General features: G+C 43.6%; 1 protein-coding gene across 1 annotated transcript in view; it reads right to left on the bottom strand.

Moving 5' to 3' along the window:
• Positions 1-906: 906 nt before the first annotated feature.
• Positions 907-27632, bottom strand: part of LOC147026288 (prosaposin-like) — a 75902-nt gene continuing 49176 nt past the window's right edge. Inside the window, exons 8-13 of the mRNA XM_085881554.1 lie at positions 11598-11687; positions 11379-11409; positions 11058-11194; positions 7810-7890; positions 5263-5373; positions 907-1494 (exon numbers count right to left, since the gene is read on the bottom strand). Coding sequence (XP_085737680.1) covers positions 1459-1494; positions 5263-5373; positions 7810-7890; positions 11058-11194; positions 11379-11409; positions 11598-11687 — 486 coding nt within the window. The 3' untranslated portion in view covers positions 907-1458. The remainder of the gene's footprint in view (positions 1495-5262; positions 5374-7809; positions 7891-11057; positions 11195-11378; positions 11410-11597; positions 11688-27632) is intronic.

Here is a 27632-nt window from a genome sequence, read left to right as displayed (position 1 = left end):
GACAAAAGGGTGAAAGCAAAGCAACCTACAAGTGCAACACATTTGTGGGAACTTCTGCAACAGTGTTGGGAAGAACTTTCCGAACAATATTTGATTTCCATTGTAGAAAGAATGCCACAAGTATGTTCGGCTATTATATCTGCAAAAGATGGCTACTTTGAAGAGTCAAAAATTTGGATTAAATTTTGTTCAACAGAACAATTCCATGATTTCTTTTTTTATCTGCAATTGTTTATTTGTTCTATGCTTTAATTTCAGTGTACATTGAAACATTAAACTGCTTAAATTTCAGTAAAAATAAATGGAAAAATGGGGGTGTTCTCAAACTTTTGACCAATAGAGTATGTATGTATGTATATATATATATATATATATATATATATATATATATATATATATATATATATATATATATATATATATATCTATCTATATATATATATATATATATCTATCTATATATATATATATATATATATATATATCTATCTATATATATATATCTATATATATATATATATATATATATATATATATATATATATATATATATATATATATATATATATATATATCTATCTATATATATATATATATATATCTATCTATATATATATATATATATATATATATATATATATATCTATATATATATATATATATATATATATATATATATATATATATATATATATATATATATATATATATATATATATATATATAGCATACACACACTTCGAAGGGTTCAAAAACTTCAAGAATAACAGAAGTTACAAGCCTGTGAACTTGGAAATTTATACGAAGAGAAAACCCTGCATGTTCCTCATTTAAAATAAATAAAGCAACTTCCTTTCAATTCTGTACTATCAAAACATGCAAAAGGTCAATCATTACCCATTTGGCTCATGATGTAGGTAGGGCTTTATTAGAACAATCTTTGAAGCCATACCTAATGGATTAAACCAAAATGAAGTGAGAAAGTTAAACGGAAAAAATAAGATGGCATACAAACCAAAAAGATCTGATGAACTCCAATTAAAGGATTTTTCTACAAACTGATAGCACAGAGTGCCAAATAGAATATAGCAAGCACAGCTCAACCAGGCCAAATAAAAATGCAAAACAAAAACAAAACAAAACAACCATGTCAATCACCAAATGCCAGTTCTACTTCAAACTGTCATCTCATCACATCACACTGGAAGGTAAAACTTTTATTACCACAGCAAAGTCACAACATAAGCAAATAATTACATCTACGTTACAAGTTACAACGAATCGAGGTGATCGACATGCAATGAGAAAAAGGTTCAAACAAACAAAGAAAAAAAAAATCAATCAATGATCAGAGTCTACAATATCAGCAATGTTATGCTTCACGTGCAGGAGGCAAGCATTGGAGGATAAGCGTGCATATGTTGGAAAGGAAGGTCGACGACAGCTGTCATTATTCCATTACACCCACTTATGACGTTTGCAGAAATCCTCCGCCTGAAAAATAAAAAAAAATTACGACGTTTAAGAAACAATAACAACATCCAGAATAAGAAAGTAGGGTGAACATTAGAGAAATGTGCTCAGATGACAAAGCCAAAACAAATGGTCTGAGATTTACTTTGTAGACCTGCACTATAGTGATGTGCTTTGGGAAAGAGCAATACTTTTCCAAGGTTGCTATAGCGCAGTCATTGATATGGCACAAAACAAGGCAAAATTTTTGGAAAATTAAAACCACAAATCAAAAAATACCCCCGAGCGGGAGTGCCGGTCATCTCTGCCAGAGGTCGACAGAAGCAAAATCAAATTAGGGGCATCTATAATCGATTCCATGGCTCGTGGATCTGGTCGTAGAATGCAGATCGCCAGAACAGTCGGTCACTTCAAATAAATGATGAAGGAGACACTTTTCTGAATAAGTGATCCTGACAACAGCAGGCGCGCTTTAATGCTAATCCATGTGATACCTGGGGTTCCACTAAGTGGTCGGTAATATGGGAATTCTGGAACGTGATTATGATCGACCGTGTTGTAAACTCTCTCTAAAACGATCAGGCACACGGGTAGCCAGCAGCCGACTTTCGGGTGGGCAATTCCGCGATTATGACATAAACTACGGTAATACAAGTTCAAAAAGTAACTCTGTGCCAGACTGGAATAGGGGCAGTTCATAAAGTACGTACGCTCTACTTCCAGGTTTCAAAACCACCCACCCCCCTCTGTATGCAGGCGAGTGACCACCCACCCACCCACCCACCCACCCACATATGCGTCTCATATCACAATACTTGAAGATTACAACGAACTGTAGATTTATCTCAAATGAATCAGTAATTATTAACTACGGTACTACAGTAATATGGAACAAGTATTGACATCCACAGATTCAACATCACGTCGAAAATGTTCCTGTGAACGGGGATATTTTTCCCCCTCGCGATGACGACAGGCTCACCTTCATCTTCTGAAACGCTTTCATGTAGTCCAACACCACTTTCATGAAGTATGTATACAGCCGTCATACCACCCACCCACCCCTGTACGCAGCCCAGACACGGGCTTTAAACCACCCACCCCCTTAATGTTGTATGTACTTTATGAACGGCCCATACGGGGCAAAAATTTGCGCAGGACCAGGAGCATCTTCAGAGATTGGCGCTGGCCTCCGGATGACCACTTCAAATTAGCACCGGACATGTGAGAATCAGAGCGAAGTTTGAAGGGCTATAAAATCGGAACGAGAGCAATTTTCAAAAAAATGGCTTGTGTTGTTCTAGATAATAGTCCATAGTATCTGAATCACTAATAACATTTGATCTCTCTTGAAAAATGAGGGAGGAGATACGATTTGAAATCGACGATTTTCACAACTTTGACAGCCTCGTGACCTTGAAAGTTATATCATTGTGCATGTCTCATCAACCTCTATTGGTTATTTGTCTCCACTCGGTTTGATTGTGGACGGACGGACGTATGGACGGGCTGGACAAACTTTGAGACTGGCACAATTAGGTCATCTCTACTGAGATGATAGAGATGACCTAAAAAAAACCACCAAAATAAATAATAAAAACAATGTCACCCGCAGGGTGACCCGTATCTTGCCAAAAGGTGACCACGTGTGACTTCTTTAAGGTCACACTGAGGTGAACAGAGCTGCTATCCACCAGGAGTGACTCCTTGAGGAATATCTGCCTACGAGAGATTCCGATGAGAATCGTTCTACAGAGTAACCATGAAAAATATGCGTTTGCCTCATAACGTCACCAAATGACGTCATAATGTTTCAAGCTTGACATATCTAGAAAGCACTCAGTGGTGTTCAATTTGAGGTACTACACGATATGGTTCCTAAAACTTGAAAATTTGACCTTGGGGTCAAATATGTTTGACCTCAGGCACTAACCATGAAGGTCAAGGCCAATCGCCAACAAAAATTAATCAGCTGAGCGCCAGACCATGAACTATATTCGCATGAAGTTTGAAGACGATCCGATCAAAATTACTCAAAAAATAAGGGTTTCGTCGACTCCCCTGATTTGCGACAAAGTGACCTTGACCTTCAAAAATTTGTGCACTGAAAGGGACCTCTATAGGCCTCGGATGTGCGAAGTTACAAAAATTTCCAATGATAACTGTGCTCTGCAGAATTTTTTATACGTGATTACAGACAAACAAACAAACAAACAAACAAAAAAAAAACACAAGCTGACTAACATATCTTGCAAAAAATTCGTTTTGGCAAGGGAAAAAAAAAAAAAAAAAAAAAAAAAAAAAATCGGAATGCAGGACGGACACCAATAGGTATCAAATCCCATTTTGCACAAACAAGGTAGGATCAAAATAAAGTGTTCCAAGCATTGTTACAACCACGAAGGCCAATGGGAACACTCGGTTCAAAAGGCTGACATCATGAGACTGGCAAAACTACAAAAACCGGTTCCAACTGCATTTCTGCTTCTTTAAACCTCTACTAAGACATGACAAAACCTTCACGAGAAAACAATGGTGGGTATCTTCTCCCAATGGCAGATTATATGTGTGTGTGTGTGTGTGTGTGTGTGTGTGTGTGTGTGTGTGTGTGTGTGTGTGTGTGTGTGTGTGTGTGTGTGTGTGTGTGTGTGTGTGTGTGTGTGTATACATATATTCTGATTGGCTGGAGACACCATGCCAGAAACAACTGTACAAATTACATCCTGACACACACACAGACACAGACACAGACACAGACACACAGACACACAGACACACAGACACACAGACACACAGACACACAGACACACAGACACACAGACACACACACAGACACAGACACAGACACAGACACAGACACAGACACCTTTTCATTAAAAATGCAATATATATATATTTTTTTACAAACCTAAACTGTTAGTAATTGCCAAAAATGTTGCATCGTTAAAGGGGAGTCCGGTGGGGTGTGAGAAGGGAGGGACAAGGATGGGTAGGGACTGAAGGCTGGGATTCTCAACCTATGGCCCACATGCAGTAAAGTTGCCTGCGTTTCACACAGTCAGACCCACCTCAAGTTACAGGATTCAAAACATTTTAGCTATTCAGTAAGAGAGAAAGAAAATTAGAGTTTGTTCTTTGGAGAGAGAGTGAGAGAAAATACCTGTGGAAACTAGATGCAAAGTGTGAATCGAGGAAGGAAGTAGTGTTGGTGGGTGAAGAGTTAAGGGGGGTTGGCAGGTTCCAAGGTTGCTTTATTTGCTGCACAGCTATAGCTCTGATGAACCATTTAGTGATGGGGAGGTTGTAAAATTATTATTCATAGAAACAAGTTCTTTAAGTGGTCCAAAATAGGACATTTTGAAGAATAAAAAATAAAAAATGAAGTTAGTGACGAGTCATGCTCCTTTGACACAACGGAAATATTCATTCTTGATTGCAATGTGGCAACCATTTTTCAACTACGGTAATCACTTCATAGCAATTCAGGAAATTTATCTTTTCTTTTTAACATATGGCAAGTACATTTTATCAAGGTTCATATTAATTTTAATCATGCAGTCTGCTTTTTGTATAATCGGTTCCAGTCAAAAACGAGAATAAAAATAATTTTCCATCAAAAGAAACAGACATCCAAGGGGCAAATGAGCAGGAACAAGGCAAAGTAGAACATTCTATAACTAATAAACATACAGTATCATACAAGGTGAGATGCATGACCCATTCCAATAAAGAAAAGAATGAGAAGAAAGCCACGAAGGTGTGGGGAGAGAGGGATGGTGGAATACTCACATCACACTGCTTGGCATTCTCATGACTGAGACACCAGAAACTAGGACCCCAAGTACACTGTACTGCACCAACCAGGGGGTGCTTTTTTGCCGATGGACACAAGCCCAACTCCTGGGGGGTTGAAACGAAAATATAAACGTTAGCTCTTCGGGAAGAACATCAAACTGGCATCCCATCTACTGGCATTTGTTGGTGAACATTAGATATCCCACGGTGTCCTTCACGAAGAGTAGTCGAGCTATCGTTGGCATCATGAACAAATTAGAAACTCCTGCTCTAATCTGCAGGGGACACTGCATCAGTGGAACGGCTGCAACCCCGGCAAATGACGTTACCCACAGCCACGTACCGTACACAAAAGAAGTTGAAGAAGCACTCCAAGTGGATCAAAGGAAGAGAAGTGGACACCTTGAAATGATGGAAAAATCAATTTGATGCAATATTTTACAATGAGGATAGAAAAAGTGCCACTCGAATGTGTGACTACCTTTTGCAGGCTAATGTGTGAATACTCCAAATAACACGTTTTCATTGGGAATTTCGTTCGGAAGAAACTGACTCATGTAAACATGTTCAATGGCAAGCAGATGTTAAATAACCTAAGACATGAGTACTGGCACACTGTCGACTTTCCAAAATGAGTTCTTCTTCTTCTTCTTTTCCTTTGTATGAGGTGAGATCTAATGGTAGACTGCTGCTGCCTCAGCTTTTGTACAACACTCCACTGCTCTCAAACCCCAGCCAACAACAACCACCCCAACCTTACACAATCTTTCCATATCAGCCAAAGTCTACCTCTTCCTCAATCCATCTGCTTTTTTGCCACTCTCTCTTCCTCCATCCTAATTATTATACAAAAATAAGTAAATGAAAGCTGTGACAAACCAGGGGATATTCATAAATTAAATAATGTACAAAGTCTTGTGCATTTTGTTCACCTCCGCCATCTTCAAAGATGGATGGAGGTTACTGTTTTCACCCCTTTCTGTTTGTTTGTTTGTTTGTGAACAGTATAACGGAAAAACTCCGACGGATTTCGACGAAACTTGGTGGGGGAGTAAGGTATGGTCCAAGGATCATGCCATTAAATTTTGGACTTGGTCCCCCCCCCACACCCCAAAAAAATATTTTTTTTTGCATTTCTACATGTTTTAAGTGATTTCCAACCCCCCCCCAAAATTTTTTTACCCCTCCCCCCCAATTTTTTTTTTTTTGCATTTCTACATGTTTTCAGTGATTTCTAACCCCCGCAAAAAAATTGTTACCCCCCAATAATTTTTTTTGCATTTCTACATATTTTAAGTGATTTCCAACCCCCCGCCCCCCAAAAAAAAATGTTGGAGAAAAGAACTATAACTCTGCCAGCACTGTTGACATCATATTTAATGAATAAGATACAAGGTTCACTTGAGTGACCCAGCAGTATTGGCGGCGGAAGTTTTGCACTCTCCCGAGTGCTCCCTCTCTAGTTTTTCTTTTGGAACAATTTCGTAATACAATTCATGTAAAATGTACATGGTTGATTAATCAAGTGTAAGCATCAAGATTACCGACGCATTTTAGCATTCACCATTTTTTTGGTTTTTCTCAAATGTCGACTGCCATTTGGTTTTGTTGCCAAAATTGTAACTATAAATCGTGTTATCCACAAACTTCAAGTCATAAAATCCGTTTGACGTTTATATCTACGAAACCAAAAAGTACTTCAAACAACCCTAATTATTTCAACTTTGTGGGTTCAGGTGGGGGAAAGTTTTGGTGCAGGTGTTTCACAAACCAGCGGGGGAGGCCTGACGATCTACCGAAACAGATATGAGCAGGAATTTGGAACTTGTTCAGGATGCCGCCAACAATTCGATTACCCTCCACAAAGGACACGACGTCCACTAGTTACTGCCAGCAGTTAAGACACCCAGAAAAACAAGTTAGGATAAGAAAAATAACAAAACAAACAACAGTACGAGAAATTGGTGAAAAGAAAAAGAAGCAGAATTGTCTGCATTTAAACAAAATAGTTGAATCTCGTAAATAATGTATATAAAGTGGCCAAGCTCACACAATATTTAAATTCAACAAAGGAAATAGCATAAACCATTCCATGATATCTGATGATCAAAAAGGGGGCAAATTAAATGATGATATTAAACAAGTATGAATCATGATCAACTTTCCACCCCAGGGGATATTCATAAATCAACTTTCCACCCCAAAACCCCCCCACCCCCCCTGTGTGTTTATGCCTTTTCTTTTTCTTCAAATATGGAAAGCAGGGGCACACTAAATGTAAATATCTTGGTTGTTTCTATTTTCTATGTCAATATTTTGAAGATAAATATTAGGTGGTTTGACTCACCAGCATTCCTACCACCACAAACACCACTGGCCTCAATAGAGATTGAATGTTTCACCACTCAAGGACTATGCCCCCCAACCCAAACCTCAATGCTCACGTATTACTCTGATAATGGCAATTCCAGCACCAAAATATGACTGTGCACTCTTCATCGTTTCAGCACACAACCTCGTTACCCAAACTCCATGACATACCGAGCATACGTAATTAGGATCAAGGCTCTGTAGCAACAGCTGAATCAGCATATCCTCATACTCGTCCACAAGTGCATCACACTGCAAAAAAGAAGAAGAAAAAAAACCTCAGTCAATTCAAGAGATAAAATGAGCAGGGTACTCTTCGATGTTTCCAGATATGCCTCCACCCTCATTATTGCACCATTATACATACGTGTACCAAGTTTGATTAAAATCCCTGAACCCAGATTCAAAATAATAAATAATTCTGGCTGCCAGACCATGTATCCGATCAGGATGAAATTTAAAACAGATATTCCCCATAATTACTAGATCATAAATGTGATGTTTCACATCATTTGATGAGGTGGTTCAAGAGAAAGAATTTTTAAAATATTTCCATTCAATCCAATATGGCTGCCAGACCATGTGACCTATTAAGTGCTGTGAACACACTGGTATCCCCAAGGCTTGGGGAACATGTGGGTGAAGTTTCCCCTTGATCTGTTAAACTGTTCTAGAGAAGATTATTTTTAAAACTTTAGTCTTCAAAAAAATTATAGTTGCCAAACCATGTGACTTATGACATCATAGATTTTGAACGTTTTGTTCCTCATGGATAGGCGATCATACCTGTAAAGTTTTGCCTCGATCTGTTCAGAAGTCTCAGAGAAGATGATTTTTGAAGGTTGTTTATGTTGAAAAAAAAAATATGGCTGTCAAACCACGTGACCAATGACGTCATCAACCCCCCCCCCCACCATACAATTTAGCCCTGGATGACCCTCAACATTTTTCATATTGATTGGATAAAGCCTTCGACAGATGCAATTATGACTGCATAACAAACCCACCAATGACATCAAAAAAGCAAACTTATTTCTCATGGGGAGTACTTCACATAAGTAAAGTTTCAATTATTTTCATGGAACGGTTTTAGAGATAGAGGCCCAATGTTTTTATCTTTTTTCCAACATGGCTGCCACACCGCATGGCCTAAGACATCATAATAATCATTAAAACATTCTACATGAGTAGTCGCACCGATGGTGAAAAATTAGTGTCAATCGGATAAGCTGTTGCAGTGAAAACAGAGAAAATTATCACGGATTAACTTACGTATGTACGTACTGGACAAACCCAAAAACATAATGCCTCCAGCGACTTTGTCAGCGGAGGCATGAAAAAAGAAAAACTATCAATTCAAGAGATACTAAAAAAGAACAATAAAGAGTGTAAAACCAAATTGAATATTCATTTTTATAGACATACTGTCGTGGCCAAAAATATTGGCACCCTTGCACTTTTTTCAAATAATGCACCATTTCTTCCAGAAAATTGTTGAAATTAAAAAAAATCTCCTTGGTATGCACACATGTATTTTTGGTTTGCAGTGGAACAAAACTAAAAAAAAAAAAGCTGAAAAGGTACGAAATCTTAGCTTATTCCACATAATTCTTAAAATGGCCTGGACAATATTATTGGAACCTTTTAGAAGTTGTTCGAAATAATTAGATTTGAAGCAGGTGATTCTCCTTTACTTTGGAATTGAACTCACCTGTGGTGAGTTGCAGGTGCCTGGGATATAAAAGTCGTTCATTCAACCAGTTTGAATAGAGAAAGGGAGCGATTCTGCTGCTTTGTGTCTTGTGTACCACAATGAGCATGGAGAAAGGAAAGAAAACCAGAGAATTGTCTGATGAGGTCAGACACAAGATTGTAGCCAAGCATGGACAATGTCAAGGCTACAAGTCCATCTCCAGAGACCCTGATGTTCCTGTGTCCACCATACGCAATGTGATCAGGAAGTTTAAGGCCCATTGCACTGTAGCCAACCTCCCTGGACGTGGCGGCAAGACAAAGCTTGATCGAAGATTGCAGTGAAGGATTGTTCGAATGGTGGAGAAAATGCCTCGATCAACTGCCAAACAGATTCAAGCTGACCTTCAGATAAAAGGTACGACGGTTTCAACTCGCATCATCAGTTGCCAACTCTGAAAGAGGGTTCTATGGGAGGAGACCCAGGAGGACCCCACTGCTGAGAGAGACATAAGAAAGCCTGACTGGAGTTTGCCAAAACACACCTGTACAATCCAAAATCCTTCTGGGAGAATGCTCTGTGGACAGATGAGATCAAATTAGAGTTTTTGGGTGAATCACATTAACTCTGTGTTTCCAGAACACAAAATGTTTGAAAAAGAAAATGTTACTTCAAAGAAAAGTACACCTTCCCGAAAGTAAAACATGGAGGAGGTTCAGTGATGTTTTGGGGTTGCTGTGCTGCCTTTGCAATGCATGAATGGCATCACGAAATCAGGAGATTACCAAGGAGGCATTTTGGAGTGCAATGTTCAACTCAGTGTCAGAAAGCTGGGTCTCTGTCGAAGGTCATGGGTCCTGCAGCAGGACAACGACCCTAAACACACTTCATAAAGCACCCAGGAATGGTTCAAGACAAAACACTGGACTGTGCTGAAGTGGCCAACAATGAGTCCAGATCTAAATCACATTGAACACCTGTGGGGAGATCTGAAAACAGCAGTTGGGAGAAGGCACCCTTGAAATCTGGGAGAACTGGAGCAGTTTGCACAAGAAGAGTGGGCCAAACTGCCAGTAGAGAGGTGTAGGAAGCTTATTCATGGCTCCAGGAATTGCTTGACTGCAGTTATTTTGTCCAAATGTTATATTGAGAGAGTTAATAATTTCGTCAATGCCATTTCTTTTTATTCTCTCATTTAAAAGGGTATATCGAGTTATGGATCTAAAAAAAAGGTTCTCCAATATTAACAGTGAAATAAATAATTGTGGAGACCAAATACTTTCATCAATTTCAACTTATTTTTGGAGAAAATTGTGAGTTATTTGAAAAAAGTGCAAGGGTGTCAATATTTTTGGCTACGACTGTATATGTTGGTAAAATAATTTTAACGAGCTGGTGGCTTTGCCACACTGATAAATAACCAATAGTTTTAGCTGTGGTACGAAATTAGAACATTTTAGTCCAAGTTGGTATCAAAGAAATAGACCACAGCAGTGGCATCAGGCACCAGGCTAACTCAAACATTACCTCCAGCTGTAAGCACTTGCCAACGTGAGACAAGTCCTTTATATCAACTGGATTGAGCAACACCTATCTGAAATCACATTTAGTTCTACAGATTTTATAGTTACCATTTATTTTTCCTTTAATCTACTTTAGAAAGCACAATTGTCACTTCACAACAAACTTGAGTAAATTTTATTTACCATTTAATGGTATGTATTACCTCCTGCAGGTAGGCTTCAGGAAGATATCCGCAGACCGCCAACAGCGCTTTCTTGATCTCATCTTCTGTGGCATTATTTGCCAACATGGACTCAAGTTGCTGAATCACAAGCTTGCAAATCTCACATGTAGGGCCACCTTTCAGAGTAATGTCAGAACGAGGAGATGGGAGAAGGATCAAGAGGTAGATAAAACAGTTATCAGCATGAATCAAAATTGCAGTAACTTTAATAACAAAATTCAAATCCCAAATTCCACATCATACAACCTAATGAGCACCACCCCATCACCCCAACCACACCTTTTCCCCTATAAACCTTACCTTGTTTCACAAGTGGTACCAATGGAATGCCCTAAGAACAAGAAAAGATAAAGTTGGAGCAAGTAAAATCAAAATTCACTTTAAAATAATAAATAAATAAATAAATAAAATCCCTCTATCGATGCAGTATTTGATATAAAACAATCATATACTGCAACCAATAATAAACGAGGACTGAAGCCACAAAAAAAACCAACACAAACACACGTACACACATACCGCAGGCTTGGCAGCAGTTAAGGACATCATAGGCACAGCACCTGATGCACGACTGCAGAACCCACCCATTTGGCAGAGTTGACTTGGAGTCTACCAGGAAAATAATGCATGACAAACTAAATATATATTGACAAACAATTAGATAATTGAAGCAGATTCTATATTTTTTTTTTCAAACTACAGAGGCAAACAAACAAGTAAAAAATAAAAGAAAATCAGCATGTGTGCATGCATAATACACCTCATCTCCACCAGCATGTTCTCAACCAATCAGATCTGACTGGTTCAAGCAAGAACACACCTCCCCTTAAAATTTTGTTGTTAGAAGCAGCCACAAGCAGGATAATCAAGCAGGTATTGAATTAGTGTGTGCAGTTTCTGAGTCTATAAACTTCAGCAAATGTTGCTCAAATTTGTTTAGAAACTACTTGTGGTGACAATGGTGACAGAGGTGGTGACAGAGGCGGACAGCGAGGTGTGTTTTCGCCAAGGGCCCCTCCCCGTGGAGAGACTGTAAAAAGGATCCGGTCGAGTTTGCTTTCACGGTGGCTGTAACGGGTCGAGTTTGCTTTCACGGTGGCTGTAACGGGTCGAGTTTGCTTTCACGGTGGCTGTAACGGGTCGAGTTTGCTTTCACGGTGGCTGTAACGGGTCGAGTTTTGTTTCACGGTGGCTGTAACGGGTCGAGGTTTGTTTCACGGTGGCTGTAACGGGTCGAGGTTTGTTTCACGGTGGCTGTAACGGGTCGAGTTTTGTTTCACGGTGGCTGTAACGGGTCGAGTTTTGTTTCACGGTGGCTGTAACGGGTCGAGTTTTGTTTCACGGTGGCTGTAACGGGTCGAGTTTTGTTTCACGGTGGCTGTAACGGGTCGAGTTTTGTTTCACGGTGGCTGTAACGGGTCGAGTTTTGTTTCACGGTGGCTGTAACGGGTCGAGTTTTGTTTCACGGTGGCTGTAACGGGTCGAGTTTTGTTTCACGGTGGCTGTAACGGGTCGAGTTTTGTTTCACGGTGGCTGTAACGGGTCGAGTTTTGTTTCACGGTGGCTGTAACGGGTCGAGTTTTGTTTCACGGTGGCTGTAACGGGTCGAGTTTTGTTTCACGGTGGCTGTAACGGGTCGAGTTTTGTTTCACGGTGGCTGTAACGGGTCGAGTTTTGTTTCACGGTGGCTGTAACGGGTCGAGTTTTGTTTCACGGTGGCTGTAACGGGTCGAGTTTTGTTTCACGGTGGCTGTAACGGGTCGAGTTTTGTTTCACGGTGGCTGTAACGGGTCGAGTTTTGTTTCACGGTGGCTGTAACGGGTCGAGTTTTCTTTCACGGTGGCTGTAACGGGTCGAGTTTTGTTTCACGGTGGCTGTAACGGGTCGAGTTTTGTTTCACGGTGGCTGTAACGGGTCGAGTTTTGTTTCACGGTGGCTGTAACGGGTCGAGTTTTGTTTCACGGTGGCTGTAACGGGTCGAGTTTTGTTTCACGGTGGCTGTAACGGGTCGAGTTTTGTTTCACGGTGGCTGTAACGGGTCGAGTTTTCTTTCACGGTGGCTGTAACGGGTCGAGTTTTGTTTCACGGTGGCTGTAACGGGTCGAGTTTTGTTTCACGGTGGCTGTAACGGGTCGAGTTTTGTTTCACGGTGGCTGCTACGAGGAGTTTTAAGGAAGGACAGAGGGACCCTGACCTCCATCCGTGGACCCCGATTGTTCACCACCTGAGCTCCGCCACAAACGAGTTCCTACGTGCGACTGGGGACAGGACCAACGACCTTTGTCAGGTGCCACATCGTGGAGCACGCCCTTCCTCCGACGGTCAGGTACACCACCGAACTCTGACCCCCAGCTTGTCTCTCTCCACAACTGCGAGGGTCCAATAAAGACTCTGGGTTTCTTTTCATCTTGTGTGTATGTTTGCGTGTGGGCCCGTCTTGTAAGTCGATCTGAATAAGTGTTTTTTGCTCATTGTGAATATTCCTTCTTGCATATTTGCGTTAAGTCTTGCCTTTGTCTTTTTATTGTAAGTAAACATTTGTAGAAATATTCCCAGTCTGTTTCAGTCCTTTCTTGAATTGGTCCAGCATGGTTCGGATCTGAGTTTAGGCGGGGTTTTATCCCAGTTAATCCGTTCATTCCAGCCGGCACGTCTTTGGCAGTTTCCGCTCGGCTGCACCCGTACCGGAGTTGGTAGTTGGAACTCCACCACAGTCGGTATAGTGACCCGGTTTGAGCAAGACGTGCCGGGGGCGTGGTTTTCCCGGTAGTCGAAATCGCGTAGTTAATTAGGTAAATTGGTGACAGACAAATAGACCCTAAGCTATGCGATTGAGATATTGGCGACCACGGTAGGTTAAACGACCCGCTGGCTCGCGGAGTTATCCGAGTGACGGCTGACAATTCCGGGGAGTTTGGTGGGAGACGACGCAAACCTCCCCCACCTAGTGGTCGTTATCGCCAACGACCCCCAACAAAATATATATATATATATGTATATATATATATATATATATATATATATATATATATATATATATATATATATATATATGTATATATATATATATGTATATATGTATATATATATATATATATATATATATATATATATATATATATATATATATATATATATATATATATATATATATATCTTTTTTTTTTTTCTTCTTCTTTCGGCTTCTCCCGTTAGGGGTCGCCACAGCGGATCATCCATATGATCCGCATAGTGATTTAGCCCAGGCTTTACGCCGGATGCCCTTCCTGACGCAACCCTGGTCGCCTCTTACGATACAGGGATATGGTACACCTGTTTTTATCCGGGGAATACACCGGGCCCAGTACATTGGTACTCACTTCGCCGACCTCGGAAGGATGACAGGCTGAGTCAACCTCCTGGTGTGTATTAATTCAAGCGGCCAACGGGGCTTGAACTCAGGACCTTTTGGATCCCAAGCCGCTACCCTAACCATTACGCCAACACCAGGCTATATATATATATAAAAAATATATATATATGAATATGTCATAGAATGATTGCAGAATTAGTATCTAAAATCACCATGACACCCTCACCACCCTCCCCAACTCCCATACTTTGACCTGGATGTATTGTTGTGGGCCAGGTATCGGTGACGAGCTCGACCGCTAAGTGGAGCAGTAGAGTCGGCTCCACCGAACACCCAGAATTTATAGGTCATCACCCCGGATAACTCCGGAGCCAACGGTTCCCTTATCGGACCAAAGATCGCCAATAGGTCGACCGCGTGGGATAGGGTACATTGCCAATTTCAATTTACATAAATACCCACGTCGTCCAAACTACCGGGGAAATTCACCCTCAGCAGAGCTCGAGCCAGTAGCGTGCTCGAACCGTGTGTAACCCGAGCGGATGGTTAACGAGGTCCGTCGGTCCAAATGCACAATTTACCCTCGCTACTTCTCAACACGCACCATGCTAAGCCAATGAAAAAAACCCCACAAAAACGAGCTGAAACATTTAACAGGTGATTTCTTTCTAACAGGGGGGAGGGGGGGGGGAGAGGGGAACACACAAGGAGCAGAATTATCTGACTGTAAGAAGAAATGCAAATAATGTGCAAGCGAAGAGCACTTAAAAATTCCTACTTACAGACGGGCCGACACACACACACACACACACGCACACGCACACACACACAAAATGGAAACGTCAGTGGAAGTGGAAACTGCCCGGGGTACCTGCCCCGCCTCGTGCGGTTACACCGACTCGAATCACCACGGTGAGACTCGATCCCACGACCTGAACTCCACGACCACGACCGTCTGCAGGGCCCTCGTTGACAACCACTCACTGTCTTTGGATGCTAGGTTGGAAAATGCCTGGACTGAGAATGTCCTCTCCCATTGGGAACGTCTCACACATGCACGATCCTCGTTGCTTGGCAAAACGCCACGATCTCGTGAACTGGCCAACACTCCTGCCACAAGCACACTGTCTATCCCCTCCCTGGTCCAGACAACCACTCCTTCCTTTTCAGGAGGGAGGGATTTCGTTCCTCGCCACTCGCCTCCTCATTGGACGGTTCCGTCGCGCGATTCGCTAGTCGCTCCCGTGAATGGCCGAAAGGGGCGCCAAGTCCGCTGATTGGTCCGGGGAGGGGGGGGGCGTGACAGGCGTCGCGGCAGCCCGCCCCTCAAACAAGGAGAGTAATGTGGTCCTACGTGGGCTACGCTTATTGGCCGACCATCGGCAACCTCGCTCGCATCCCCCAGATTGGGCGAGAGAGGCGTCAGGTCCTAGTGAATTCCGCCCACATACGTGCTGACACGCACGCGTGTAATGGTGCCGGTGGGTGGTGGAAGGAAGTGAAGGCAGGTGTCGTCGTTAGTAAGTGTAAAAATCCTATCCACAAAATAACTTCGCAGCGCATGCACACTTAATTCCCATGAGACATAGGGGATAGGGAGCTATCTATCCACATTTACTTATCGAAATAACTAAGCTATGGGGACCTGAATGTTGAATGCAGTAAGCTTCCAGATTCGTAACAGTATAAAGTAATGTAGATGACCCCTTTAAAGGATTAAAGTGTTTAAACATTATTTAGAACAGCAGCTATTACAGGGGGTTGGTGGGAAGTTTAAACAGGAGGGTAAAAAAAAAAAAAAAAATACAGGAGAAACTGTTGTACCTGATGAAGACCGTTACAATTGCCAGGAATCATTTGTGAAAGATGTGGGGGCAAGGCTTTATTTCATGCTTTCTGTGGTTCAGGCAGCTATGCAGAGAAAACCCTGCTTAAAATTGTATATATATATATATATATATATATATATATATATATATATATATATATATATATATATATATATATATTTGAAAGTGTGTCCGTCTGTGTGTCTGTTTCTCTGTGACCTATGCACGTGAAAAGTACTGGACTGATCCTCACCAAACTTCACATGCTGACACAAAATGTACCCGGGAGTGTCCCGATGTAAAAGAATTGTACTTCCGCCTTTCGGTTTCCAAATTATGATGTCATCACCCGATTTCATAATGTTAATTTTTCAAGTTCAGCCGATTGACATGGGGCCAACGCCATTTGCAATAGAATGAAAAAAATAATGCTACAGTCAATTGAAGACAATGACTTCCGACTTCCCGGTTTCCGAATTATGACGTCATCACCTGAATGCGTAACGTTCATGTTTCAAGTTCAGCTGATTGTAGCATTATTTTTTTCATTCTATTGCAAATGGCGTTGGCCCCATGTCAGTAACTTGAAGACAATGACTTCCGACTTCCCGGTTTCCAAATTATAATGTCATCACCTGATTGCGTAACGTTAATTTTTCAAGTTCAGCCGATTGACATGGGACCAACGGAATTTGCTAGAGAATGAGAAATTAATACTACAGTCAATTGAAGACAATGACTTCCGACTTCCCGGTTTCCGAATTATGACATGCGTTCAACACACTTGCAAAAATGACCGTATGTATATTATACCGTATAATGATATAATAATCATCTGCAAGTCATATTTTAACATTTTCTTTGTTCATTATTGTTATAACCATGGTTATAAAACCATTTTTATTGTTACTGTATAACGTTTTTACATCACTTCGGCCTGGATTCGGGATCAGCGATCAAATAATGTAAATCACGATAAAAAATTATTTTTTTGATGATGCGGGAGTTATTTTTATTAAAATCAGTAGAGGAAATATACACCTTGTCTGATATTTGGGTCTTTCATGTCTCCGACGATGCCTTTATCTCCAGGGACGCATCATTCCCCATGTCAAAAACCGGAAGCAAAAGGGTCATAGCCGAGGACACGGATTCCAAATTGCCAGGGTATTGTGTTGTTGTTGTTTACTATTTTCTCATGTGCACGCGTTGAGTATGAAGCTCACTACGTTCGCTATGAAATGCTGTGCGGTGTATAAACACGATCGGGTTTGATTTCTATGTTGCGAATATTAAACGCTGTGCGGTGTATAAACACGATCGGATTTGCTTTCTATCTTGCGAATAAAAAATAATTGAATAAATAAATACACACTTCGGGTCATGATCTCCCGGCATGCATCATTCCCCACGACAAAAACCGGAAGCAAAAGGGTCATAGCCGAGACACGGATTTGAAATTCCCAAGGTATTGTGTTGTTGTTGTTGTTTCCTTTTCTCTCATGTGCACATGTTGAGTATGAAGCTCACTACGTTCGCGATTATACACTTTTCGTTGAGAACAGTAGTGGATCAATACACGCTGCCTCACCCCAATATGTTCATATTATACCTGCACATGCGATGCAGAGACCGTTTTATATTTCCTCGCCAAATATAGACGATACGGCGTCCATGGTATTTGATACACTATCATAGGCCTTATTTACATCAACAAAAAACTATAGAGGTGGTCTATTATACACATTTCCTTGAGAACAATAGGTCATCAGCTGCCTCACATCAATAGAGGTCTTCTAATATACACTTTCGTTGAAGCGGAGATATTTTTTCCCGAGCAATTCCTCATCATCAAATCCTCACCAATTCCTCATCCGTTTCTAATCATAAAGCATTTACCTCAGCAATAGGACCAGTACCTCTATCAGGGGATCGTGCTAAAATAGTGTGACTATTTACTTTTGTATAGTGGCAAAAGGTTGGTTGTGCTCATTCCCGCAGACCCCAGTGCAAATCGCTGGAACTCCCGCACTTTTTGAGCCGGACCTGTGCGTTTTGTCGCAGGGCTCTCGGGACTAATTGGCCTCCCCAGTTGGCAGCGGATCCCCTTGCGAGGACTCCCGCGACCTGAGTTGTAGGGGATAGTCCCCTGACGAGTTGCCCCGAGCACAACCACCACACATAAAATTAATCCACACATTAATACATAATAGTAATATTTTGATAATTCTAATAAATTAATGATGCCTCCTGAAAAACGAGGAAGCAGCATTGGGAGAAAAACGCCACATGCGAAGACTGTGAGAACGTCACGAGATGTCAAGACCGAAGAGAAAACGACCTCAAGGCGTCAAAGAGACAGGTCGCCTTTGGCAGCTGCTCCACTTGCAGAGACTCCTGAAGCTACAGACGCTCGGCGCCGAAGCGTTCGCCAAACAACCACAGCAGCGAGAGCAGCAGAGCTGCCTGAAGCTACGGACGCTTGATGTAGAAGCAATCGCCAAGCAACCGCAGCAGCGAGAGCAGCAGAGCTGCCTGAAGCTACGGACGCTCGATGTAGAAGCAATCGCCAAGCAACCGCAGCAGCGAGAGCAGCAGAGCTGCCTGAAGCTACGGACGCTCGACGCAGAAGCAATCGCCAAGCAACCGCAGCAGCGAGAGAAGCAGAGCTGCCTGAAGCTACGGACGCTCGACGCAGAAGCGATCGCCAAGCAACCGCAGCAGCGAGAGAAGCAGATCTGCCTGAAGTCTCGGACGATCGACGCCAAAGCAAACGGTTGCATTCAGCTGCCAATAGAACCAGCCCTTTCAAATCATCGAAAATGGAAAGAGAAGCCTTTAACTAAAGACCGCATAATCAGTATCAATTGATCCCTAAACTTCAAATAGGTGGGATGGATGAGATCTGCCGTCATTGTGGGGCAAGAAAATTCAAGAAAGAACCTCCTGGTATGTGTTGCAGTGGAGGGAAAGTGAAAATCACTGATATATACGAACCACCAGAACTGTTGAAGTCTCTGTTGGATGGAACATCTGCCCACTCGCAACATTTCCTTGGCAATATCAGGAGGTATAACTCATGCTTCCAAATGACAGAATTTGGAGCTGAAGAAGTTAGGTTACCGGGCTACTTCCCTACGTTTAAGGTTTGTGGGCAAATACATAATATCATTGAGCCGCGGCCATTTTGCCACAACCCGGAGAAGAACCTAAGTTTCTTCAGATCTATTTCATGGGCGATCACAATCAGGAAGCTCAACGTAGGTGTGGCTTTGTTGAAGATATCCGTCTCGAGTTGGTTTTGGACTTGCAAAAGATGTTGCATGAAACTAACAACATCGTAAGAAGTTTCAAAACAGCCTTAGAACAGGCTCCCAGTGAAGACATGAGGGTTGTAATTCATGCTGATAGAACTCCTGCTGGAGAGCATGAGAGAAGATACAACGCCCCACAAGTAAATGAAGTGGCCATCGTCATCATTGGGCAAGAATTCAATCGGCGTGACATAGTCATACACTGCAGAGAATCAGTGAGACACACCACTCCTATGATGCCCTGCAGTACCCGTTGATTAACTGGGAAGGACAAGATGGCTATTGCTTTGAAATATGGCAGTTTAATCCCATGACCGGACTAATGAATGTTCGAAAAAAAAGTATCTGCTAATGATTACTATGCATACAGAGTCATGCACAGGCAAAATAGTTTCAATATTATTTTGCGTTGTCGCCAACCGTTTCACCAGTATATAGTTGATATGTGTGCAAAGATTGAGTCTTGACTACTATTCATCAGAACTCATCAGCAGCAGTTACGCGTGGCTGATTATATACATCTCCGTGATTCTCTAACCAATGACGGCCATGCAAATGTTGGTCAATTAGTTATATTACCATCATCATTCACTGGTGGACCATGGTATATGGCAGAACGCACTCAAGATGCAATGACATATGTTCGAACTTTTGGAAGACCTGACCTTTTCATAACTTTAACCTGTAATCCTCAGTGGCCAGAAATTGTCAAAGAACTATTACCAGGACAAGTTGCACATGACCGACATGATCTAATAGCGAGAGTCTTTCAGAGGAAAGTCATTCTGTTGATAGATCTTATGACGAATTTTAATGTGTGTGGGTCTGTTGCTGCCTACATGTATACCATAGAATGGCAAAAACGTGGTCTTCCACACGTACATAGCCATTTTTGGCTCAGAGGAAAAAAAAAAAAAAAAAAAAAAAAACTTAGACCCACCCAGATTGACTCAGTCATTCGTGCTGAATTGCCCAACCCAGAAGAGGATCCGTTTTTGTACGCTATTGTGAAACGTCATACGATCCATGGTCCATGTGGGGTAATAAATAGCAAGGTACCCTGCATGAGAAATGGAAAATGTGGAAAGAGGTTCCCCAGAGAACTCCTCCACGAAACGCAGTCGGATAAAGATGGATATCCGTTGTATCGTAGGCGGGCACCTGATGATGGTGGATTTGAAAAAACGGTTAAAGTTCACGGTATTCCTGAACCCGTCGTTGTTGATAATAAATGGATAGTTCCATATATTCCATTACTATCCACTATTTTCAATGCCCATATCAACGTTGAGTACTGCAATAGTGTAAAAGCTATCAAATACATTCACAAGGGCAGTGATCAAGCCGTAGTAACCATTGAGAGAAATGACATCAATGAGGTTCAAAAATATGAAAATGGTCGATATATATGCAGCAATGAAGCCATATGGAGGATATTGAACTTCCCCATTTCTGGCAGGTTTCCTCCAGTTATTCACCTTGAGAACGGACAGAGAGTTTATTTTACAGATCAAAATGTCAAACAACGAGCGGAAGAACCTCCAATTTCTAACTTACTGGCATTTTTCAAATTATGCGAAATTGATGACTTTTCTCGAACTCGACTGTATGCTTAGGTGCCAACGTATTGCACTTGGAACTCGAGTCAGAAATGTTGGAACAGGAGGAAGCAAGGTTCAGAAGTTCCAGGATATCCCAGTATTTACAAATCTGACGCATTGGGTCGAGTGTACACAGTACATCCCAATAATTTTACGTGTTTCTGCGTCCGCCTCCTCCTGCATGTGAAACGAGGTCCAGTGAGTTTCATAGACCTGAGAACAGTGGACTGGCAAATTTACAGCACATTCTGTGAGGCTTGCAATCTCCTCAGACTCCTAGAAGACGATGCCCATTGGAACGCCACGCTTGACGAGGCAACTGTTTCTCAATCCCCATCGACCATGAGGTATCTATTTGATATTATAACTGCGTGTGAGATGTCAGATCCCAAGAGCCTATGGGACATTCACAAAGAGGCCCTGTTTGAGGATGTAAAAAACAGAGTCCAAAGAGAACATCCCCAAGAGGACATCCAGTACACACCAGATATGTTCAATGAGGCTCTGATATACATTGAAGATTTGGTATTATACACGAGCGGGAAAGATTTAACTAAGTGGGGACTTCCCTCTTCTAATAGGTCTGAAAGCGCAACCATCAGTAGAGAATGGTTCCGTGAAACAAACTACAACAGATACTCTCGCAAAGTTTGTTTCTGACAATGAGCCGCTTCTGGTACAGGATCAGAGTTATGCATATCAACTGATTTCTGAAGCGGTTCAAGAGGGAAGTGGTGTGATATTTTCCTTGGATGCCCCGGGTGGTACTGGCAAAACATTTGTCCTCAACCTTTTGCTTGCTAAGATGAGGAGCCAGGAAAAGATCGCATTAGCCGTTGCTTCATCCGGTATAGCCGCAACACTACTTTCAGGTGGTCGCACAGCGCATTCTGCTTTCAAATTGCCTCTCGACTTCGCTACAATGGAATATCCGGTTTGTGGAATTGGCAAACAAACTGAAGCAGCAAAAGTGCTGAAGAATTGCGACCTCATAGTTTGGGATGAAGGTACGATGTCGCCTAAAGATGCATTCGAAGCATTAGATAGAACTATGCGAGATTTAAGAGGAGTAGACCTGCCTATAGGTGGAGTTACGCTGGTTATTTCTGGCGATTTCAGACAAACTTTACCTGTAGTACCCCGTGGCACTCCAGCTGATGAAATGAAAGCCAGTATAAAATCTTCATACCTCTGGACATTCGTACAAACTATCCATCTAACAACAAATATGAGGGTCAAATTATATGGTGATTTAGATGCTGGCAATTTCACACAATTACTTCTCAAACTTGGAAATGGTGAAATCCCAAACACAAATGATATAATATCTATTCCTGATGACTGTGGTACAATAGTTTCATCTATGGTAGAATTAGGGCTCATGTGTATCCCAATTTAGCGACTAATTACAAAAACATACAGTGGCTCTGTGAAAGAACAATCCTGGCTCCACTTAATGAAACAGTCCGTGTAATAAACCATCAGTTATTACAAGTAGTTCCAGGCGAACAACATAGTCACAAGTCTATTGACACCACACTGGATACTGAGCAAGCCATACATTATTCCACAGAATTTCTAAACTCATTGGAATTACCAGGATTGCCTCCGTACAATCTGTCGTTAAAAGTTGGATGACCAATTATGTTATTACGTAATCTAGATGCACCAAAACTTTGCAACGGAACTAAACTGATTGTGAAAAGACTACCACATGTAATTGAGGCCACCATCATGACAGGATGTGCGAAAGGAGATTTATTCATTCCGCGAATTCCACTCATTCCATCAAATTCAACAATTGAATTTAAGAGACTACAATTTCCTGTATGCCTGTGCTTTGCGATGTCTATCAATAAGGCACAAGGACAGTCATTGAAAGTAGCAGGGCTGGAATTATCCACTCCTTGCTTTTCCCATGGTCAGCGATATGTGGGATGCTCCAGAGTGGGATCATCGGAGGCTTTATACATCTCGGCCCCAGAGGGGAAGACATCAAATATTGTTAATCCTCGAGCACTCCACTAAAATTATTGAGCTATTTCAGTTATTTCATAAACGGGAATAGGATGTGCGATGAAGGAAATACATGTTGCTGGTGAAAAATAGAAATGGTGGTGGGAAATTAAAAAAAAAAATGGTGGTGGTGGTTTGTATATATACATATTACAGATATAATAGAATGGTGATGGCGTATGGCGTATGTGTATAATATTTTATCATTAAATGGTTATGGGCTATGTAGATATTTTATAGAATGGTTATGGGCGTAGGTAAGTTGTAACTTCGTATACATAATATAACAATTTTTTTTATCAGGATAACAGACGTAAATAAATCAAATACGCTGGGCCAGGCTGGGTTATGCCCGACGTATAAATTAAGTCGCAAATGATGACATGAAACCAGCCTCACATTGTTGAGGCATTATGGTTTTTTACCTGATGCGGCAATAAATCTTTACATTTTTGAACTCGAGTCTTCTGCATATAAAACATGGCGGGGAAAATATTGTTGTGGTTACCAAATTCGCAAACCACCATTCAGGTCCCTTAGGTGAGATATCTCGGTAAGTATATGTGTAGTTAGGCCCAAACCCGTTGTCTAGTGGGAATAAATGTCATTCATGCATGCTGCGACTCTTCAGGATAGCCGTTTTTCTTTTACTATCTTTATTTTGGACCAACCGCCATTGTTACCACCACCAACCACAACATCAACCACCCACCGCGGCGCCGCTTCACGTCACACCTCGCAACCGTCGCATCGCCACCATTCTTGCGCCGCTTGTGGGTACCGGTGTTGGACTCGTGCAGGGCGCGCGCCGAACAGCGTGTACAAAACCACGGATTTTCCACTTCAAAAACGGATCAAAAACGACACACGCCCACTTTTGTTCCGTCCAATCGGTGAGCGAGGGGCGATTTGGCCCCGCCTCCAGGGCGTTGGAGGGCGATCGCTATATGCAAATTTATGGATCAAAATGCATTCACGCCCACTTTTTCTCGGGCCAATGGGGAGCGAGGTGAAAGCTCGAAGGCAGGGGGTCAAAGATGAGAGAGCGAAGCCACGGGGCTTATATAAGCGACCGCGTTCGTCAGTAGAGAGAGTTAAGACTTCGCGGGCGGTGGAGTTGGGAAGAAGAAGCAAGAAGGAGTTGGTCGTCGTCGTGTGCATTGGAGTCGGAGCAAAGGGGACGGAGCTGTGGAGAGGCGGCGAGGGCAGACGAGGGGGTGCTCGCGTCGTGCAGGGAGCTGCACACCAGGGAGGCCGACGGCGCGACCTGGCCGAGGTGGAGACGCTCGTCGCGGGACTCGAGGCAGAGTAGAAATCCTCTATACCCCGAGCATCAGCAACCCCCTCCTGTTTCCCCCCGCGCTGAGATAGTGCGACCAAGGGGGCCCCTTTCCCACCCCCCACCAGACACTGCCCGCGAGGCCCGCGGAGTTGAGGCACCATCGCCGCTCCGTGTCTCATCACCAGACGGGTAGGCCCGACCCGGTCTCGGCCTCAGGCTCGCCTCATCTTTGAGGGTTCTCTTTCCTTTTGTTTTTGGGAATGTGTGTTGTTGGCGCCGTCTGTGAAGTAAAATTGTATAAGTGTTGCCGTGTGCTCGCGTAATCGGTATTAGATCTGCATTGTCGCATTTGCTTTTTGGTGGAATTGCATTGTGTTTCTTTTCCTTTTCTATGTGCTTTTGGTGGAATTGAATATGTGTGCTTCCCGTGTGCCGCGAATAAATGTGCTTTGTGTTGAACTGTTTCCCGCTTCGCTTCGTCATTTCTTTCATTGAATCCTCATCTTGCTTCACGTAAAGGGTTGGTAGTGGGCTGAATACGCCCGATAATTAATCGAACCGTCGAGGCCGACGATAACACCGCTCGGTTATCCCGATAGTACGGAACGGGTCGCTTAAGTGGCCCGTGTCCGAAGTCGACCTGCGGCGAGGTGCGATCGCCCGGTCTACCCTCCGTGTGGGTACTTAGGTAGGTCGAATTTGGCGAGCAACCCTATCCCACGCGGGGGCTGATTGGCTCGATCGCGGTGAGACCGAAAGGTCCACCCGTGACTGGTTCCCGGCGTTAGTCCAAGAGGGTCACGACTGGATTGTCCGTCCGGTGGGCGACGTGCCGCGATTCGAGTTACGTGGCCGTCAGCACGCCGGCGGGCGCGAATCCGCAACACTGGTGTCAGGTCGTGCGATACAAATTCATCGCCCTCCTCGCGGCACTGGTATCGGAGAACAGGAAAACGGGCTCTCCTGTCTCCGGCTAAATTCACGGGAATCGGTCCAGGGGTGAGAGAAGCGACCCCCGATTCCCTCCAAATTACGAGCGAGCGAAATTAACCCTTTAAGAGAAGCAAGATGGCGTCTCAAGGCGAGCGGGAGCCGGGGGTATTAGAAATGGATGTAGAATGTGTAGAATCCATGGCTCAGGATGGAATCCCCGTGCAGGAAATGTTGATTGTGCAGGAACACGGACTCGCCCAACTGAACCCAGAGCCCGAAATAGGTGCGGCAGCGGCCACGGTGTATGACACCTCCCCCCCCCTCTCCACCAAAACCCCCCGACCCTTGCCGAAACGACTCACCCAAGCGCACCCATGGCCCAGCTATTCGCCATGCTGGCGGAAATGACAGCGAAGATAAATGCGAACATGAACAAGCAAATGGACGAAGAAAAAACGAGGATGGATGCGAATACACAACAAATAAATGCGGATATGAAAGGCATGAACGAAAAGATGGATGCGAATACACAAAAATTGGATGCGAATACACAGCAAATAAAAGGAATGGAAGCAAACATGAAGGGAGAAATGAAAGAGCTACGGGGTGAGACGCAGAACATGGGCCGATGCCTGCAGGCGGGCATGAAGGCCGTGACCAGGGAGCTGGGAATGGCGACTCCACGTGTGGGAACAAACGAGCTGGAAGGGGGTGCAACAGCTGACAGGCCCGCGGTGGAGGTGGGTAAAAAAATAATTCGGGGGGCGTGTTGGGCGAGGGTCGTGACAGAGGAATCGACGGTGACCAAAAGGGAAAAATTAAATGGGGAGACCAAAACGTGTGAGACGAGACACGAGGTGACGACGACAGAAACTTATAAATGTATAGAGACACGGGAGACAGAAAAAATAGAGAGAAGACAACACGATGAAGACGGGGTAAGTGACGCGCACACACACACACGGAGGTAGTGGAGGATAATGGGGGTGAGCTCGCGGAGCGTGTGGGGACCCAGTGCGAGCACCTGGGTGGCCTCCTCCAGGAACGAGGGGAGGGAGTATGCCCCCTTGAGGCGAGTCACGACCAGGTGAGTTCGGTCGTGCTTTGCGAGGTCGAGGGGAGGAGTGCTGTGGACGGGTGCACGGAGAGCTTGGGGGGTATAGAGGCCCTGGAGACCCTTGTGGGGACACGAATCCCCAGTGTGGTTGTCCCTGTGTGTGTGTTGCAAGGTGTGAGTGCGTCCCCGTGTGTGGAAGCGACCCCGTGTGTGAGTGGTGTGGTGGCGATGGTGCCGGGGTACGTGCTTCCCAGCACGCCGTGTGTGGGTGAGGCACCGTGTGTGAGTGAGGCCGTGTGTGTGGATGAAACGGCCAGTGTGAGTGAGGCACCGCGGGTTAGTGCCCCCGCGTGTGTGGGTGAGGCACCGTGTGTGGATGAGGCACCGCGGTTGAGTTCCCCCGCGTGTGTGGATGAGGCACGGAGTGTGAGTGAGGCACCGCGGGTGAGTGCCCCCGCACGCGTGAGTGAACGGCCGTGTGCAAGGTCGCTGTGTGCAAGGGAGACCGTGTGTGTGAGAGAGCGGTATGAGAGGGAGATGTCGGTTGGCATGCGGGAGCACGCAGCCGCGTCTCCCGGTGTGAATGTGATGGAGTGGAGTGTGTGCGTCGTAACACGCAGGTGTGCGTGGGTTGAATGGCGACGACGGCGACATGGGAGGAAAGAAAGCCGAGTAGCGGCTGTAGTTGTTTCGGGGACCGTGCCGGGTTCACCCAGCAGTGAGCACGAGGTCCGTGCTGTGCAACGCACGAGACCGCCACGTGCTCGCTTGCGAGAGTGAAGTCCCGGTCCGGAAACGCACGCGGTGGATTTGCCGATCCCGCGGACGGACAAAGTTTAGGCAGGATTTCGGATTTGGACCGGACGGGTTCTCCACGCGATCGTGTGTGTTTAGCTCCAACGGGCAAAGCACATGTGTTCGCGTGGGGAACCCCTCGAGACGTGGGGCTTGTGTTTTTTTTTTTTTATGCGCCCGGTGACGCCATGGCTGCACGTGGGGTTGGAATCCGGCAGGAGGGGGATCTCTGCCGGATGGTACCGTCCAAGAAGGGACGAGGAACACGTGCAGCTGCATAACGTCACGGGCAGGTGCAAAGTGCGCGAGTTGCCGCGCTGGTGATGCGCATGAAAAAAACAAAAACAAAAAAAAACAAGCCTCACTTTCGGGTGC

This window comes from Eptatretus burgeri, chromosome 5 (genome assembly GCF_056783735.1).
Source record: "Eptatretus burgeri isolate ZD-2024b chromosome 5, Ebu_testis_v1, whole genome shotgun sequence".
In the NCBI taxonomy this organism is placed as follows: Eukaryota; Metazoa; Chordata; class Myxini; order Myxiniformes; family Myxinidae; genus Eptatretus; species Eptatretus burgeri.
Note: the sequence above shows the minus strand (reverse complement) of the source record. Positions and strands in the feature narration are given on the sequence as shown.